General features: G+C 34.8%; 1 protein-coding gene across 3 annotated transcripts in view; it reads left to right on the top strand.

Moving 5' to 3' along the window:
• Positions 1-19,371, top strand: part of LOC149807276 (mesoderm induction early response protein 1-like) — a 47,928-nt gene that overhangs the window by 7,611 nt on the left and 20,946 nt on the right. For all 3 annotated transcript variants that reach the window (XM_089964473.1, XM_089964489.1, XM_089964480.1), the window contains 5 exons: positions 1,664-1,791; positions 7,199-7,484; positions 11,739-11,821; positions 16,764-16,833; positions 19,313-19,369. In XM_089964473.1, the coding sequence (XP_089820599.1) occupies positions 1,664-1,791; positions 7,199-7,484; positions 11,739-11,821; positions 16,764-16,833; positions 19,313-19,369 (624 nt within the window). The remainder of the gene's footprint in view (positions 1-1,663; positions 1,792-7,198; positions 7,485-11,738; positions 11,822-16,763; positions 16,834-19,312; positions 19,370-19,371) is intronic.

Here is a 19,371-nt window from a genome sequence, read left to right as displayed (position 1 = left end):
GGGACAAGACAGGCCAGAACAAATACCAACTTTTGTATCAATTTCAGTTTCAGTTTTTCCAAAAAAAAGGGAAGTCTTTGCTCTTTTTTAGAAGTGGAATGTCCTTTAGTTTTTGACAAGGTTTAGCAAGACTTTCTTTGAATCATAGTTTTAAAGCTTTGCTGATTATTCGTTGGCACAAAGGCATGATTCATACCTACCTGAGACTTCGTAGACAAAATAAGTGAAATTCATGTCTTATCTGTTACCCGGACTATCCTGCATGACAATTCTGTTTTTACATTACAAGTTTGGGTTTATTGCTGTGATGGGCATTCTGTTCTTGGTTTTGAAACTTGTCTTTGGAACTTTTTCAAGACTCCGGTCTTTGAAGTGGTACATGGAGTCTACTGAGATAATGAGAGCAGGGAAATCTTCATTCTTTTCACCAAAGAAAGAAAGGGTGATATTTTCATGCCGTCATTTTCCTCCTGAATCCATTGGGTTATCCACTCATCTCACAAGGAACTAACCTTAGACCATATGGAGTTAAAGGGTCCGCCACCAGTCCTCTTATTTGTTGCAGTAGATTGGGTAAAATCAGAACTGTATGTTGTGGCCATATGTCTGTTTACAGGATTCAAAAGATGTAGATAAATTGCAACACCCCTTAGCACCATCTTGAGCCAGATAATGGATTATTCATAAATTTGTACCCTGGAAATTAGATGTACTCCGATCTTTGAACTACATCAAAACCTCTCAAGAAGCAAAATTCATCATCTTTTCAGATTCTCTTTCCGTACTGAAAGTCTTGCAGAAACCTTAACTTTGATAACATGTTGATTTTTTCAATCTTAGAGAAACATGACTTCCTCAGAAACTCTGGAGAAAGTTTAGTTACAGGGTAATAAGACCGTTGTTTTTTTGTGATGGTATGTGCCATGGTACTTTTTCAATGTACCAGCACTTTTGGTATTAACATCAGGATGGAATGGATGAAAATTCCCAAGTGATCTTGTCAAGAATTTATTGATGTTAACAGGATGTTTTCAGTTTTCATGACAAATAAATTAAAGCTTATTATTTTATTTTTGCAAGATAGTTGTATTTGTCTCTAATTAATTTTGAATATTACAAATATACTTTATGATCCTTTATTCTCATCTTTGACATATGTGACCGGAGTAAAGTGAATGCAAATGAGAAAAGAAATGTAATATTCCTTCAGTTAAACAATGCACTCCTCATGAAGCAAAAGTGGTTTTCATAAACCAAGCAGTTACTGTAAATGCACTCCAGCGACCACTTAAGGCAGGAAGAAATCACAGTTTGATTAAGAAAGCAAGTGATCTTTACACATATGACATTTATGTAGGAAATATGCCATGGGGAAATTAGAATGGCTGTTGTGACCAGGTGGTGGGTGTGTAAAAGTGACTGTTAGGACAGGTTTGATTTTAGGTTTCATTAAATATAGAACATTTCAGTATATACAGTAGCCAACTTTACTATCTGACTTGAATGCATAGTAATTCAGATTCCAGAATCCTGTTTATGGGCCAGTCCATATTTTGTTGCATTGATATTTGCTTTTTTGCAGAATCCATATGTACCATAGAATATCTGTTGACCTGTACAGTATGATGTGAACAATGTTGCTGTTTTGTTTTTTTTCCACCAGATACTGACAAGGACTTTGATCCATCTGCTGAGATGCTTATCCATGACTATGATGATGAGCGTACTTTAGAGGAAGAAGAGCAACTCAGTGGGGAAGATGCCAGTGCAGAAATTGATGCTCTTGAAAAAGTAAAACTAGATACCAACAGGTTTTCAGATACTTTGTATATGTGTGTATGGATGGAGGGGAGAGGAGAATGTATGTGCATGTGAAAAGAGTTTCAATAAGTAATTAACGGGAGTTGAAAAGGTAGCAGGGGTTAGTTGGGGATTTAGTGTGGCAAAGCCCATAAAAAATAAAAATATTGTAGTTGTTTCAGTTCATCTAATTTGGCTGTCACATCTCCCCTTGACACAAATTTGAAATACTTGTGGGGTGATATCTCACTAGGATTTTAAAACTAGGAGTGGACTCCCATTTTGGTAAAAATAGAAGTCCTACCATCAGAAGTTGCAGTCCCTTCTTTCCTACAGAATCAACAGACGCGAGTGCATCTATTTTTAGATGGAGAGGTTTTCGTAATATAATCATTCACTTTAATACAGCTTCATTACAACAGTCCATTGACATGATTGCAAATTTATAGTTTATTTATTTGTCTATGTACTTGTAGTAATTTTAGGCAATGGTTAAATAGTATTTGGTCTGCTGTTTTCGCAAATACGTGTTGAGTCAGAAAACAGCGTCAGAAAACAGCTTAGACCTTAAAGCGCATCTCGCGATTTCCACAACGTAGCATTGTCCCATATGTTTCTGACCTACATAATTTGCATTTTAAAGTTAAATCTTTAATAAAATAATACATAGGCTTTGCTTTCAATGATTTGTATATTTTTCTGAATATATTTGCCCGATGACTTACAAAAACAGACAAGCTAATAAACTGGTACATCCCAGACTTAGCGAAGTCCACCATTATTTCCCATTAGGCCTAGTGGTTCACTTAGTTTCAAACTAATTTTATGACGAAATACTGTTCAAGAGGCAGTTAATATATATCTAAATCACCAATTCTGATCTTAAAACACATGTTTGTATGTTTTTTCATCAAAGGATATCATGCAGGAAATGGATAGGTGTTACCTTACTCTGAAAAGGGTTAATGGTCACTCAGCTATCAAAATATATGCTTGCGAATGAGCAAGAGTTTGTTTGTCAGCGTACTTGATATTAAAACTAGGCCTAGCTACTGATGTCTTGATGAATACATTTCGCTACAACACTAGAACTAACCGGGCTAAGGTGAGGCCATTTGAAAAAAATGTATAGTCAGTCAGTGTAGCTTATAAATAATCACAGGGTGAAGTCATTTTCGCTTTCCTAACAGAAGAAGACGAAGTTTACATTTTTAGGCGACTTAGTCATTCACTTCACCTGGTAGCATGACCCCTGGCCCTCTCCAAAAAACTATGAAAATTAGAAGCACTATTGGTTGCCATTGAGTTTAATTTCTGACACAGACAGAGCTCTTGTTCGTCCATCAGAATGAGAATTAATTTTGTCAGTCTAAGTAAGGACTTGTTCCAAACACTAAGGCATCACACACTTTCTTACACTTAGCTACTGTCCCATCCAAACTATCAATTCTAGCAGCTTTAGCACTCTTCTGAATCTCATTACAATCTGCGTACATTTGCCATTTAACCCCAAAATACTTATCCAAATTAATGAATGGCATTTTGTCTAAGTCTCACCATGTCTTGATTCTGAGGTCACGTGCACAGCTTATTTAGCTACATTCGGAAATGAACACAATAACAAAAGCTAAAGTTGTTCATTTGATGTACTTTTATAAATGACCACATGTACATCTCTGGGTCTTTCTGCCTCTGAATTCATTCACTGTAAATATCAGTACATTTTACCACCTGTCCGCCAGTCGAAGCCTTGAACTTGCTGCTCAGCTATTGCATCATGTTCTTTTTGATGTATTCCTATAATGGCAACATGTATGTACATCAAGGTCTCCTGCCTCAATGATTTTCTGCGTCCCAGATCAAAAATTGGCATCCAAATACGCATAGTGTTTCTGAGACATCTGTATATACGTGTGTGTATATATATATATATATATATATATATATATATATATATATATATATATATATATATATATATATAGAGAGAGAGAGAGAGAGAGAGATAGACACACACACACATACACTCTATTTGAAACTCATAATAATTTAATTGAGCTCACAGACCCATCCTACTACTATGGAAATTGTGTACCTTGCATAATCATCTTGTTTAAGGATATTGATAATAATGATCCACCTTTGTTTAAATAAAATGAATATCTCGTAGTTGCAGGGACTAAGGAAAGCCATATTTAAAAATTGGCTGGGCCAAGTAAAACCTGACGTCATACTCGTCCCTGAACTGAGTGGATGCATATTCATACCTTGAGAATAAATATGACTGCATTTTCTACCCGTTACAAGTGAAGAAGTTAACATCACTTAAAATTTAGTTACAGAACATTTGGTATGTGTCAATTAAGATAACTTTTATCCTTTCTTGCCTGCTTATTGCCAGCCTAGAACATGTCACAAAGAAAGTGGATTTCAGGTACCCATTATAAGCTTGATGCTAAAATGGATACGAATTATAAACGTATGTTGTATTTTCACGTCATGCCTGCAATTTCTTAATGGCTTTCACATTTACATTGATACTTTTGAGCAATTTATTTGTCATATTTAGGTGGAGAAAGAATTGCTTTCAATGAGTTATCACATAACTGTATCAGTTTGAGAAGGTAAGAGGAAATGTCAAATATTTTGTGATTAATTAATCTGGTCAGGTAATGTTATAATTGACTAGATTGCCAATAATTTCAAGACTAAAGCTTTATTGATAAATATGTTAAAGTGAACATGCCAGCCTATATTTCATGAAGTATTTGGTCACTTTTGACAAGAAAAATGTTCTTAATTTGCATTCAAAACAAGTATTTTTAAGTGTCTCCAACTTCAGCATAATGCATGCTGTTGTAATCTCTAAAACACATAATGTTTAGACAAAAGCCAGTTGGTTGAAATTTAATTGGGGTCACCACCTAAACTTTATTGTTCTTTTGGTCAATCATCATTCTTGCCATTTATTATGCCCAAAAGTAGCTGTCTAGAATGGAGGTTTGCCCAAAATGGATCATTTAGTCTGAAGTTTGTGGAAATTGAGACAGTTGGAATTCTACTTTCAGATGCAAGCTTTATTTGAAAAAAGTAATTACATGTATAGAATCCAGCTTGCGTCTTTGCTCTGGCATGACAATGTAATAATAAATTCACAGGCATGGAAAATACTGATGATATGGTGCAAACATAACAAATATAGAGCAGACATAATATCTTACTGGATGAAAATCAAAATGTTTTGACATTCTCTATCTCTTAACTTCTCCCATATCTTAATTCATAAAGATGTGTGATAACTGATTGAAAAGGAAAATTACTTGACCTTAAAGTGACTTTAGGGCAGAGGTAGGCAAACTTTCCAGTGCAAGTGCCACATACACAAATTTACACCTTGTCGCAGGCTGCATAGTTCATTAAGTAAAATAATTAATATTTGAAATAGCAAAAACAAAAGGTTTTTCTAAACATCTAATTAATTTTCAGTTGTAAATATGTTGTTAATATTTGAAAACTTAAACTTCAAAAGAAGCAGATTTATTTGATAAACAGAGTAACATAAACGTAGTCTGTGCGAATGATGACTTGTTCCTAAGCCGCATGAAAGCCCTTGGGCCGTAGTTTGCCCACCCCTGGTTTAGGGTTACCGAAAGATGTCACAGGAAGCAAAAATACCACTAAGAAATCAAGGGACTATGTCTGCAACTGCAATTTCTTGAGTTACAATCCTCGTCTCTAATTACCATATGCACTAGATTATAAGTCAACCTCCCCCATCCGTTTTTGGGGGCTACAAAAAGCCATTTTCTCTTTCACCCTCCTGTAAGTCAGAGTTACAAGTCGGATCCATCAGAAGGGATGACTCGTTGTCACTGAGTCAGACTTGCACTTTGGAAAATAAACAAACCAAACTAGATATGTAAATAGACAAACTGTAAAATGTAGTTATAATCTTGAATATAATTTGTCACAACAAATAAATTAACAACTTACGATTTTTCCATCTTAGTGGAATAAAATCTATTAAAATACATAATGGTTGACATTTTAAATCCATTTGCATGATATATCGATTAGTTCAGTTATTGGTTGCATAATATTATAAACACAGTGTTTCAAAATGATGCAGTTCACATCATACCTCATAATTTGTTAATATGTTGTTAAATCCAAATGTCACTGATCATGTCCTCTGATACCAGGTCCTAGATTTCATCCTCATTGTCTGATGAAGTTCAGAAGTCCTCCATTGTTGTCTAGTCATTGTATATATCCAGCTGCATTTCCTTGGCTTCACAGTCATATGCAGGTGTTTTTGTTGGGACTGATTTTGGGCTCTGTAAGTAACACTTTGATCATTCTGACTGAAATCTGTTAAAGTCTTCAACTGAACTCATATCCGTTGTGCGGCAATATCACAGGGAGTTCCAATAACCACCTTCTGTTACTTAGTACTGATCAAGATTCGAACATTTGGCTTGGTCAGTGGGTTTTCACATATAGAAAACACGGTGGGTGCTGCCTTTATAAACAAAGGGATTAAGGTTAAACATAAAACTTGGTGCTGAACAAGTATTACATAACAGCTTGACCAAGACGAATGTCAACTTGAAAACAAAGTGAGTGTTGCCTTTATAAGCCAAAGGCTTATCAGTCCAAATGCACTGGCAGAAAATTGCGAATTAAATCCAACTGTTGGAAAAGAAAAATACAAACTAAGTCGAAACATTTATTGCATTAGACTGTTTATACAACAACATGCAGATATTAATTAAAATGCAGGTTGTTTGGACTTAAACGAAAATGCAAGCAATATATGGTAAACAACAATGATGGACACCTAACTTTTGTGATGGGTAGTATTTATTTTACTGGTAATATTTTCAAATTATTAAAATCCAAATGCTGTGTAATGAATATGATGATGAAATGGATAAACATGTTGTTTAATATAAATGTGATTATGAATGAAAATATTGGCATGAGAATGTAAATATATGTGATACTAATCTTATCTGGATGAATGATCAACAATGGACAACAGCCATGAATTGTAAAAAAAAAATAATTATGTTTTTTTTTTGTTTTGTTTTTTGCAATTCCATAGTTGTAGTCCTTGATTCCTGTAAAATTAAGCAAACAATTTCTGGCCCCCCCGCCCCCATCTACTGAACATTAAGATGCATGTGTATGAGTAAATAGTAGTAGAATAAGCACAAAGCAGTATAACAAGCTATGTTAAAGACCTAAACTTGCCTTTAGAAGTTTAGATTGTAAATTGCATTGAATACAAATTAAGCTTATTAAATGTATCCAAGTGAGATGGCTGATTTGCCCAAAAAAATTTAAAATTTTTTGGTCATGATGAAAATGTGAAGTTCATATTCTACTTTAACAGGAGGGAGAAATGCCCATAGAAGAACTGCTTGCAGTATATGGCTATAGTGGAAATGGTGGTGTAGGAGGAGGGTCAAGTTCAGGATCCGGATCTATAGAGTCACAAGGGAATGATACTCGATCAAGCAGTGAAGAGGAAATTTTGAGTAACCATGATCTTACCCTGGACAAAGATGAAATCGCTCGTGATCTTCTACAAAATAGTGATCAGGATGAAGATAAGGAAACTTCAGTGCATGATCTGCTAAACAGTGTCTCCTCATCACATACTGCAAGGCTGCTAAGATGTAAGGATTCGGTTTTCTTGAATTTATCATAGTAGATACCTTTTTATATCCGAAATATTTCAACCAGAATTTACTGTCATCTTAAATTTTTAATATACTAATTCCATGGTCACATGAAGAGAATAGCAAAGTTAATGTTTATGATATGGAACTATATTGAATAGTTATAGTTTTCATCACCCATTTTTAATTTTTTTTTAAAAACTGGTAAATATCAAGACTATATTAATATGACACGTAATCTACAAATTGATTTGTTTTACAGTCATTTGGTTGATAGATTTCTAGTTAATAAAATGAAATTGACCATCGAACATAGGTTGGTATATAAATTGTAAATATGAAAATATAAGGTCAGTTTTGTTCTTTCAGACTTGAAATTTGACATAAGCACAGATTTGTTCAATGAAAAAAATTGTGAACAGATTGTATATCTATTATGGACAAAATAGTGTTCAAAATATCATCATGGAACAAGCTACACTGGTGTCTAAAGGCTAATAGATTTAAAAAATATACCTCATGACAGTGACATCTTTTTTTGTTGCAATTTATCTTCCTTGTAGTTGGAAAATAACTGTGTGTAAAGAAATTTAACTGCAGCTGCTCACTGTTATTATTTGTTTACCTCTACAAAAACAGGAGGGCTCTTGTACTGTCTTTGGTGTTGGTGTTGGTTTTGGCATCTACATGTCGAGATAGCATATACATATGTACAGCTGCATTGCATTTCAGGCATTCTCTATTCTTAGGTCCTAGGCAACAATTTAGAAAGTGTTTCATAGCATCTACCCACCCTGGGGAGGGGGCTGACTTTGTACAGGCACATGCAGTGTTAGCACACGGTCTTGTTTTTGCATTTAGCTCAGGCTATTTTTTTGCACTGTACAACACCTAAAATTAGTTCACTGTCCTGTATTTTGCACTTCACTGGCTTGAGCTACATATTGTTTAAAGTTTATTTCTTGTTCTCTACATATGGATGCAAAAGTTCTCAGAATAGGTGGCTCATTGCAGCTTTATTAGAACCACACGTTTACAACAAAATGTCATTGTGACCTACATTTAACATTTTACTGGCTGGGTTAATTGATGTGCTTTATGTTTAGTTTTCAAGCTTAGTTCATGCTAACATCATCAAATTAGATAACTGGATGTATCTATTTGTTCCACACCCTTACAATCAAGTCCTCAAAATTGTGGTGATCCAATTTTCAGGCTCGATCTTATTTGGTTGTGAATATATCATATGGTGTTATAAACAAATTAATTAGCCCATCCAACCTTTATTTTTTATTTTTTTGGTTCTCTAAATTGAATAAAATGGATTGTTTAATCCTTGTAATGTGCGAAGAAGATGTAACCAGAAGTCATTTATTTGATAGTGAGAAACTGGTATTGTAACACATTGCTGAAAAGCAGTTGATCTGGGTTCAGTTATATTTAAAGTTTATTTCTCAAGCACTGCTCAGGCTTGAATGATTGTATGTGTCTTGGTTCATACCATGACCTAAGAATAAAAATATATGTCTGTTTTACAGTCTGGTGGCTTATATAAGTTTTAGTGTTTATCTCATGACATTTTTTTTTATGTCTTGTATATAATCTGGGATACCTTTCATGAAACTAGGTGAGGGGATGCAGCTGCTACACCATCACAAAATTAGGTCATTGCTGCCCATCTTTCATGCTTTACTGGCCTTTGTTTAATTTTGTGTTCTAACCTTTCATGCTAGAAATATTAAAATGTGTATATGCATCTCTGTTAGTCCCACAGCTAAACCAATCACTTTGGCCTACCTTCCCCATTTTATTGGCTTCTTTTTAGTTTCTGTGTTTTGCTAATTATAACATGGGTTTTTGCATGCTATGGACATACTCTCAAATCTAGATACATGAAACTTGGTGAAGTGATGCATCTATACAAGTATTACTCGGTAATTGCAGAAGTTGGTCATTATGATCCATATTTTCAATTGCTTGGTTTACAGTTTGTATTTGGTGTTCATTTCTCAGGCATTATTTATGCTGGAATCATGAAATCATCAAGATGTATTTCGGTTATTGTGGCCAGTTAAATAGATTCCATTATTTTGATAAATGTCACTTTAGATAATCATTGTATCTTATGTAGTCTGGTTGTATAGTCCTTAACATTCAATTTTAAATGGCACTGTAATGTGCCAGTGAACCAGACTATATCTGCCACTGAGTTTTTAACCAATTATGTGATACATTTATGTGTTCTTGAATCAAAATGGTGTTACCTTTAAATCACAAATGGCCATTCATTGCTGCATATGGAACGATTTATGAAGCATTATAAGTCACCACTGGAAAAACAAAAGGAAAAAAGAAGAAAGATTATAGCAGCCAAGGAAATATGAGAAAAAAAGATAGCATGATTCTTTGACAAATTGGTTGTGGGAGTTTAGGCTGTTGTTACACATTGAAGGAGGTATGATGTACAAAGCATGCTGTATTTAAGAAGAAAAAGAATTCGGGAAAAACTGAAAGAAAGAAGTACTATTTTCCATGAATAGTCAGAGCCATTAGTCCTACAGTGTAGGATGGCCATCCTGATATTTATAATATGGGTATGCTACATCTTACTTCAGCACAAAAGAAGTTGTGTATCATGTTCCCAGATCAACTGAACAGGTAATTAGAGGCCAAATTTTCAAGAATTTCTCACTGTCCATCTACAGTTGTCAATCATTGTGGATGGCTTGTACTTGAGATAAGGAGAAACCTATTGATTCTGTGGTCAAGAGGTCAGTGGTCAGGGTCACTGCACAATAACTCCAGTTCTCCACTATGTACAGTTAGCAAGTGTTGTGGATGGCTTGCATTAGGGCTAAGGATGAATCCTATCTGTTTTAGAAAAAGGGTCAAAGGTCAAGGTTTCTGACTGAAAGAAGAAAATTGGCTTCTACACAATAACTCTAGTTCTACACCTGGACTGAACTTTATCAATGTCTTGCACATTGGATAATGAAGAAGCCTCTTGATTTTGGGATCCAAAGATCAAATGCAATTTTCAATGTGACTCACAACAGTTAGTTTTGCAGACCAAACTTTGTGAATGTCTTGCTCTTAGTTTAATAAGAAACCTTTAGAATCTGGGGTCTTAAAGACAGAAGTGATGGTCATGGTAAGTCTAATAAGAAAATAATGGTTTCTGCTCATTAAGTTTACTTAAAGGCTGCCTGTCGTGACCAAAGGTCAAGGTTGTTGAGACCTACAGGTAAATAATCTCCAGAGTTGATTATACCCTTCTAGTGCCTGCACTGAGGACTTCTTAAACATGGGATGAACAAATATAATGTAATTCACAGTAATCTTGTTTTCATTCATTCTTAATTTAATGGTTCATGGCAATGAAATTAAAAAAAATATATATATATATATATCATTTTTCAATTAGGGAATAGTTTATTGATATATCAGACAGAAATACATGGAAAGGTTGGATAATTATAATGTCCTCTTTAAGCTTGTTTTCAGCAGTTTCCATGGCAACTGACATGTGAACACAAAACATATCAGAAATGATATCACACTGCCTTGAACATGTATTATGCATAATATCCGGTAAAATGGGGGGTGAGGGTGGCAGAATATGGCCTAGTCCTTATTTTTCCAGCTTGGCAATATTTTCTTCGACCACTCCAGTGGCTTAGTGGTTACAGCGTCCACCTCGGATGCGTGACGGTCACAGGTTCGAACCCTGGCCAAGTCATACTGAAGACTTAACAAAAATGGTACTAACAGCTGCCTCGCTTGGCGCTCAGCATTAAGAGGTTAATGTTAGGACTGGTCGGCCTGGTGTCAGGATAATGTGACTGGATGGGACATCATGCAACACGTCTGCGGCATAATGCCCCAGTGCTAGATTATAAACTGTCACCCTGTAGACATCATAGCGATATGACTGAAAATTGTTAAAGCTTAATTCAAAATCTAAATCACACACTCAATTATTCTTTTCAAGTTTCAGACAACCTTGAATATGATGCAAATCATTTTCTTGGCAGCATAAAGTTGCTTTCATATCTAAATATTTATATCATGCAATGGTTAAAGTTAGCTATTAATATTATTGTGTTATGCACTGTCAGTTATGGCATGAATGTATTTAATTCTTGAGAATCTATTTCCTTTATACTTAAGAAAATTATGTAGTTTGATGTTTATTATAGATTGTGATAAATCTCCCATCTTCATATTTGACTGTTTCCTTTGTGGTTACAGCTAGCAGTCAGCCAGGAAGTGAAGATGAAAGCTCAGAGGATGATGAAGATTATGAGCCACTGGAAAATGTGGATTGGAAAAAAGTAATTGGATCAAAACAGTAACTTACAGAAGATCTTACAAATATTTATCAATAGAATTCATTATCTGGCTATGTTATGTTGACCAGCAATATATCATGAATGTTCCCTTTACCCCCCACTCAGTTTTAGCTCAGTGGATCATAGACTAGAGCTTACGCAATGGTCTGTCATCGAGTGGAGATGTCCATTAGCCTTTTAGTTGGGTTTATTTTTTTGCAACTTTTAAACTACCAGAAGGATTGCCATGTAATCTGAGAAACTTGTTCATCACAAGGTCTAGTTGGTTCTAAATGAAAATGGTGCCCTGCATACACCCAATATGGCAGCCATCTTAAATATCTTATTGCAAGCCTAAATAGTTGATGTGGGGTTTTCAGTAAAAGGCTTTCTTTTAATGTTTAGCTGGTCCTTAGTAAAAATGGTATCTATTGGTCATGACATTAGAGATCTAGTACAACCACCATAGTTGGCCATTTTAAAAATCTTATCACATAGGGTTTTGACTAAATCGTATTCACAAACAAAAGAACACACGTCTCAATCCTCATACAACAGCCTAAGTATAACAACATGCTTTGAAGAATAACCCAGAATGTAACTTAGATGCATTCATCATATCTCTATGAAACATGGTACACATTAATATCAAGATTTGTCTTTGGCTGTTCACAATATTTTTCATTCGTTTGTCCATTAATCCAGGACCCACACATATTCATTTCCAGAGGAAGTTCCAGTAATTTTTAACATATCTCAATGCAAGTTGGTAAATGTAATAATCTAGTGGTGTTTATGTGCCTATTGCTATTTACAATTCTTCATTTTAAATATTTTGATTTTTTTAATCCATTTGCTCATTCATCAATCCATCCATCCATCACAAGACCTCCTAATACTATAATGCTTACTCTAATGATCCTTAACTCTTGGACTTAAAGCACAATGGCATACAAAATAGAAAAATATGATCATTATAGCCAAATGTGGATTGACTCCTGGAATTTGTCTGAACTCATGATTTAGAATCTGTATGGAACCATACTAACTTTACAGGGGCACCTCTGATGCGTAGATATATTAATGTTTATGTAAAACGCCTATGATAAAGCTTTTGCATAATTGGCAAATGGCATCTTGCAAATGAAAACACATTGAAGTTGATTGGACAATAAACCTGTTAAAAATTCCAAACAATCGACAGGAAAGGATAAAAAGATATTCAGATACTTTACTATGCTTGGGGAAAAGCGACAGTTACATTTACTGTCATGTTCATTTCACAGCAAAAGAGGTTATTTCTGCCACCGCTTGAATTGAATGAAATAAAACAAAAAAATTACATTCAGTTGAGAAGTTAACAAGAAGTCATTCACCTCCACTGAATTTAGAACTGGAGATCATTAAGCCTAAAGTCCACATACTTTTTAGCTGAACATAAAGCTGCTTTTTTGCTGCATCAGACCACACTTTTAAACTTTTCAAATGCATATTTTGCTAGTTGAAAATAGAAATAAATGATATTTCATTACACCTGACTGAAAAATGGTTTGTATAAAGGGAATATGTTTACTGCATTACTAAGAAAGTCATTTTAGGGTTGATTGATCAGCATTACACTTTTATTTCTAGAGCTTAACTTTCAACACCATTCAAGATATCTCTGAAATTTGATGCACATGTTAGAGATATGTCCATCTCTCCATTATCCAGACTTGTTTTTGGTGCAGATCTGCCTTTCGCTATTCACAAATCTTCAGTAATATTTGTATTGTTTTCCTTTTGTCCACCCATTCATCATACTTTCATTTCCAGCACAATACCAAAATCATTAAAGATATCTTTGTGAAACTTGGTACACGTTTTAGGCGACTGGTCTAGATATGCATTTTTTTCTCATTATAATTCTCCAGTTTCAACTTGTTTGACCATATCAGTCATTTTTCTTTCAATCCAGTGTGCCATAATCCACACTAACATTCCATGGCAAAAATCCAAAACCATTTGTTAGACTAGTGAAGTCAGTGTATCTTTTACTGTTCACAATTCTGTTCTTTCATCCATCCATCATTCACATTTCCATTTTCAGAGCAAACTAAAATCATTCAGAATGTGCATTCCTCTATTCACAGTTTATCCAATATTTGTTACATTTTTGTTCATTAGACTACCTATCCATCAGTTTGTCACTCATATTTACCTTTCTGGAACAAAACTAAAAATCCATTCAGTTTGACACCTTTTATGTGTGTGTCTGTGTCAGAGAGAAAGAGACAGAGAGAGATCAGCAGCAAGAATCTAGATGTACTGGTTGCAATTGATAAATTGTCAAACTGGGGTGGGGTGGGTGGGAGATATATTGTCAAACTGGGGGGCAGGCAGGGGATATATTGTCAAACTTGGGGGATGGGGAGGGAATATTGTCAAATGGGGGTTGGTGGGGAGGGGATATAGATTACTCATTCTGCCTGTTGCAATTACATGATAATTCATAGAGTTGCATTAATGACAAACTGCCATAGAAATAGCAACAGTTGCTAAGACAATACACAAGTTTTATTTAAACATTTGCTGTCCATCTACTATTATTACTGCAATTGTTGAAAACTTCCATGTGCCATCTGTCAGTAAAAGCAGGATTGGAAGAATTCCATACTTTTATCCTCTAGGTATGCAATATATGAAATATCACTATCCCTACATACGTATGTATGTATGTAAATATGTTAAATTCTGAAACATAAATTTAAGACTGTTCAGGGTATTCAAACAAATGCAGAGATGGGTCTTAGATACTTAGAATTTTTCACATTCAATATTTTGTATGTTACCATTCCATCTTAGTGAAGAATAATTAACATTAAATGAGAGTGCAGGACCACAGAATACTAGCATAAGAAGTATGAAAATTGAGAGTGCTGGACTATAGGGTAGGTACTTTAATTCGGAGTCATTAATACATAAGTGGGAAGGATACTTCAGCATTAGACAACTCTTGTTCTGGTAAACTGTTAGTATCTCTAACTTTGCACTTAGATTCGGCAGAAGACATTGGAGATCCCATGCAGCACTCCGGCTAGTTCACAAAACTGCTCCTCAGATGATGTCATAAACAACGCCACTGCCTGCACAAACTGTTTGACCCAGGGGTCAGTCTCATTTTGAAACATCATTTCTCTTATTTTAGTGATCGATTTTTCTCAGAAAGGTAAATTTTCTAAGGCATTACCAAATGTGCTAGCTTTAGAGTTGATTTTTTAAATATTGTTCATTACTTTTGGCAGAGGGGCCCTGAGTGGCCAAGTGGTCTAAAGCGCTCTCCGTTACGGATCACTGCCATCTCACCTCTGTCTGCATGGGTTCGAGTCTCGGATTCAGCCATTGTGTTTATGTGAGAAAGCTTGCCAGTAGCTTCTCGTGGGTTGGTGGTTCTTTCCAGGCTTTTCCCGGGTTCTTCCTCCACCATTAATACTGGCCGCCATGTATAGTCTGTAGTGAGCTGAAAAATGGAGTTTAACCCTACAACAACAACAACAACAACAACATTGTTTTAAAAAGTGCTTCTGCAGGTTTTTAGAAAATTTCAGATTGTGGTGACAGTGGCATGACCAAGCTTGTTAAGGAGGTATGCTTGAAATTGATCATAGAACGAGCTTAGATTAGGTTGTGCCATCAAATTATGTGATGGCAGCTCTGTGTCTGCATTGTTTATATTTGGGTGCACTGTACATACTGATAAATACGATAAAAATGAAGTGCATCTTGCCTCTTAGAATCAGAAGTCTGCTTACATGCAGATAACAAAATATCTAGCAAAACTGTAGCAAACATTGTTCTTTATATTTTACATGCTCATGTATATTTAATCTTTTTTTGTGGTTTATTGTGCTTGTACAGGTAAATATTGTGAAGATTAAAATGATACTGTCAGATTTTGGTGTACAACATCACTTTTGACAAGTGCACAATAATATTTCTCTATATAAAGACAACTTGTTTATTATGCATCATACAGTAACATAATCCAAACATCCATGCCCATTTGTAAAGCTATCTGAAGTACCAAAGGTACAGTGTATGAAATTGCCACTGCCACCAGTTTTCAAAGCAGACCAATAATTTATTACAAATTTTATTTAATTTTTAGTAACAGCTGCTTTCCCAAAGCATGGTTTGTACAGGCAAAAAAAAAAAAAGCATTGGATTTTATGTCTGGTCTTCAAGTACCCCTGAAGATCAAAAAAGTGACAAAAAGCCCTTGAAAAATGCTGGCATTTGTATTGACAGCCCTTATAAAACCCTTGAATTTCACGAATATTTGACTTATTACATGTTTCATTTTTAACCCATTTTGGGGAGGGACGTGGTATTAGTGACCATTCTAATGCTTCATTTTATGACATGTTTCATTTATTTATAAACCTTGCCTTATTGCCATACTGGCATACATTTATATTTAAACTTCCCAAAGTGTAGCTTATGTATCACTATTAGAAAACCAGTCAGTGGATATGGCAGATGAAACCTGATGAACATGTTTGTTTGGGAAAATGTTTGTTAAATTGCAAATGGAACACAGATTTCAAATGCTGATGAAATATAACAAAACGATATAGTAATGTCTGAAGTATGTGAAGCAGAATGTCCCTGTGGCCAAATTATTACACCCATCTTGTTTTTATACAATTTTGGATGTCCTATGTAATGAATGTACACAATAGGAACTTAAGTCAGATTGAAACAAAATTCAATCTTGAGTAGGAAATATATAGTATGATTTCATGCTGCTGCATTATTATCTAATTATCCCATTGTTGAAAGCATCTCCAGATTGCTTATAAAGGAATTTGTATTATCTTTTCTGTTTTACACCACTGTTGAAGGAATTCAGTTGTAAGTAATGTATTACAGATGATATTGTGATTGAAATCTTGTTTTCTTGCAGACAATACAAGTTGGCCACAGTTACCAGGCTGTTGTACCAGAAGGGTTGTGCTCATATGGGGATGCTCCAGGTATTTTCAAAATATGCTCAATTCATCTGCCATCTTTTAGTTTTATTAAATCACTTTTTAAAAAAAACAATCATATTAAAATGTAAACTATACAAATGCTGTACACTTCACTAAAAGTTCTACATGACACCTTTTTTCTTGATATTTTAGCCAATTGCACCGATTTTCCCAGTATTTCATTTTGCTATCTCATCTTGTGCATATTTATTAACTTGCTCATTTTATTGCTTGCTATCCATTCTGTTATAACAATCAACACCTTGTGTAATATTTGACCACAAAGTGTCTTTTGTAGATTTCTGTATGTGTATATTGTATATAGTATTACATTCAAATTCATATCTTTCTAGAATCATATCAGATAGTAAATTTTGAGATAAAAAATCCATGCTCTTGGAATACCCATCAACATTACCTTTGAATATGGCATCAACTTGTGCTGGAATAGTTCATAATTGTGCCATCCTATGTTGTGAACATTTGGATCACTGTGGTTTTCATTATTAGCTTTACATCTCAACTGATGAGACAACGTGATCAGGCTGTTTTAAAAGATAATAACTTGAGATAAAAGAAACCCCTACTGAGATAAATAAGTGACTTTAGCGTTTTGGTGCAGTGTATTATTTAAAGCTAAGTTAGTGTGAATAACTGATGGTGTTGTCAGATTCAAAGCATGATTTTGTCTTTGGTTTTCTGGAAACAGGTGCTGCATAAACATTTTAGGTCACCAACGACACTATATTTGCAGCTATTTTAACTCATGTTTTTCTTGTCAGAGTCTCACAGACTTGATTGGGTGACAGATGAAGTCATTGAAAAAATCCATAGTATTTTGGGTAACTGCACTGTCTTAGGCACATACCTTTACATGGCACTGACATCTAACCTCTGCATTGGTTTGAGACTCTGGCTCAAGCCAATGTTGGTACGTGCAAAAGCTTACCAGTAGCTTCTTATGGTGTGGTGGTGATTTTTCCCCCAGTTATCCCAGGTTCTTCCTCTACCAAATTTACTGACTGCCATGTATAGCCAATCATGTCCTGAAAAAATGGCATAAAACCCATAACAACCAACCAACCAGAGTATTCCACATGCTTGTGATGTAAAATTGTGAGATTGATAATGCATTGAGAAAACTAATGGCTGTCACTGCTGTAACCATTTATTGTTTCAAGTGCAGGGTCATCACTTGTGGTCAGGAAACCATGAAAAGGCTTGGAAACGAGCATTTCTATCTAAATTTCATTAGCATGGTGAGATGTAGGTAAAACTCTTTCACATTAACACACGTACATGTGAGACACTTTTTCTTGGATCAACTTGGCAGACTTGAAGAGTTATACTTTGGCCTTTTATTCGTCATTTAGCACAAGTTGTTATTGCTACTCCAAGACTAATCATTGAATTACCATGACATTTTGCACGCACATTCATTTCTAGATTTAGTTGATATGGAATGAAACTGGTCCCCCTCAAACATTCTATATATGCTCATTTAAAATTCCAGTCCAACTACAAACAACATTGACCCTGATTTGCAATTGAATAATGTGCCAGCAGATTTGCAGGTTCATTATCCCATGGGAGATCTGGGTCTGTGCTGTTTGCAGTTGGACTCTACTTATAAGTTGATGTATACAGTATGTAAGAAAATATTACTGCTGCCAAATATGGCATCTTCAGGCTTCTCTGGTTCATCAGATGGTTTAAGTAAAATAATAAGCTGACAAAAATAAGGCAGACTTAGATTTCTGAAAGAAAACAGTTTGGACAGAGCATTGGCCCCTTCAAGGAATTTTTGTTTTGTAAAATGTACAGTACAATACTTGCTGAAATGTATTAATCCATACAGTTTATGAGGACTGGACTTTCTGTGAGTTTACTGATCTCAGATTAGTGGATGAAGTTTAATTTTGAGCCCAATAATAGTTGTATCTTGTTTTTTACGAGTCCAGTCATAAACACCCTTATATTAAGTTTGCCACATACTTGCAGAAATCAGTGCAAAAAATTGCCACCACAGCCGTATTCATTATGAATAGTCTTTAAAACTGTATGGCTTTAAAGCCATCTTATCAGAGATTTGAAGTAATACAGCAAATTTCATGTGAAGATAAAATACATAATGGCAAGAACTATTCTTTAAGCTGAATTAAATTATAAGGACATTGTCAGTACCTTTTAAAGTAAGAAATAAATTTTAATGTACAGTCGTGAAATGGAATTTTGGCTGGATTGCACTATATGCCTGTCAATAATCATATTTTGACCAACAGTAAATTGGGCATTTAGATTGTAAGTGGGTAAGGTCAACGAACCTTCACAGTTCATGTTATAAACATTTAATGTTTTGGTTTTCACAGGTCTTACTGTTTGAATGTCCTATTTATGTGATGATTTATAATATACTTTTTATTCAGAATGTTAACTTTTAATTTATAGAATATGATCAGTGATCACTTTCTCTGTTTTACAGCGTATGAAAATGAAGACCGCCTTTTATGGGATCCATGTAAATTAGATGATAATATTGGT

The sequence above is a fragment of the Sinohyriopsis cumingii genome, chromosome 1, assembly GCF_028554795.1.
Source record: "Sinohyriopsis cumingii isolate HCF-2022 chromosome 1, ASM2855479v2, whole genome shotgun sequence".
NCBI lineage: Eukaryota > Metazoa > Mollusca > Bivalvia > Unionida > Unionidae > Sinohyriopsis > Sinohyriopsis cumingii.
This window is presented reverse-complemented; position numbering and strand designations above follow the sequence as displayed.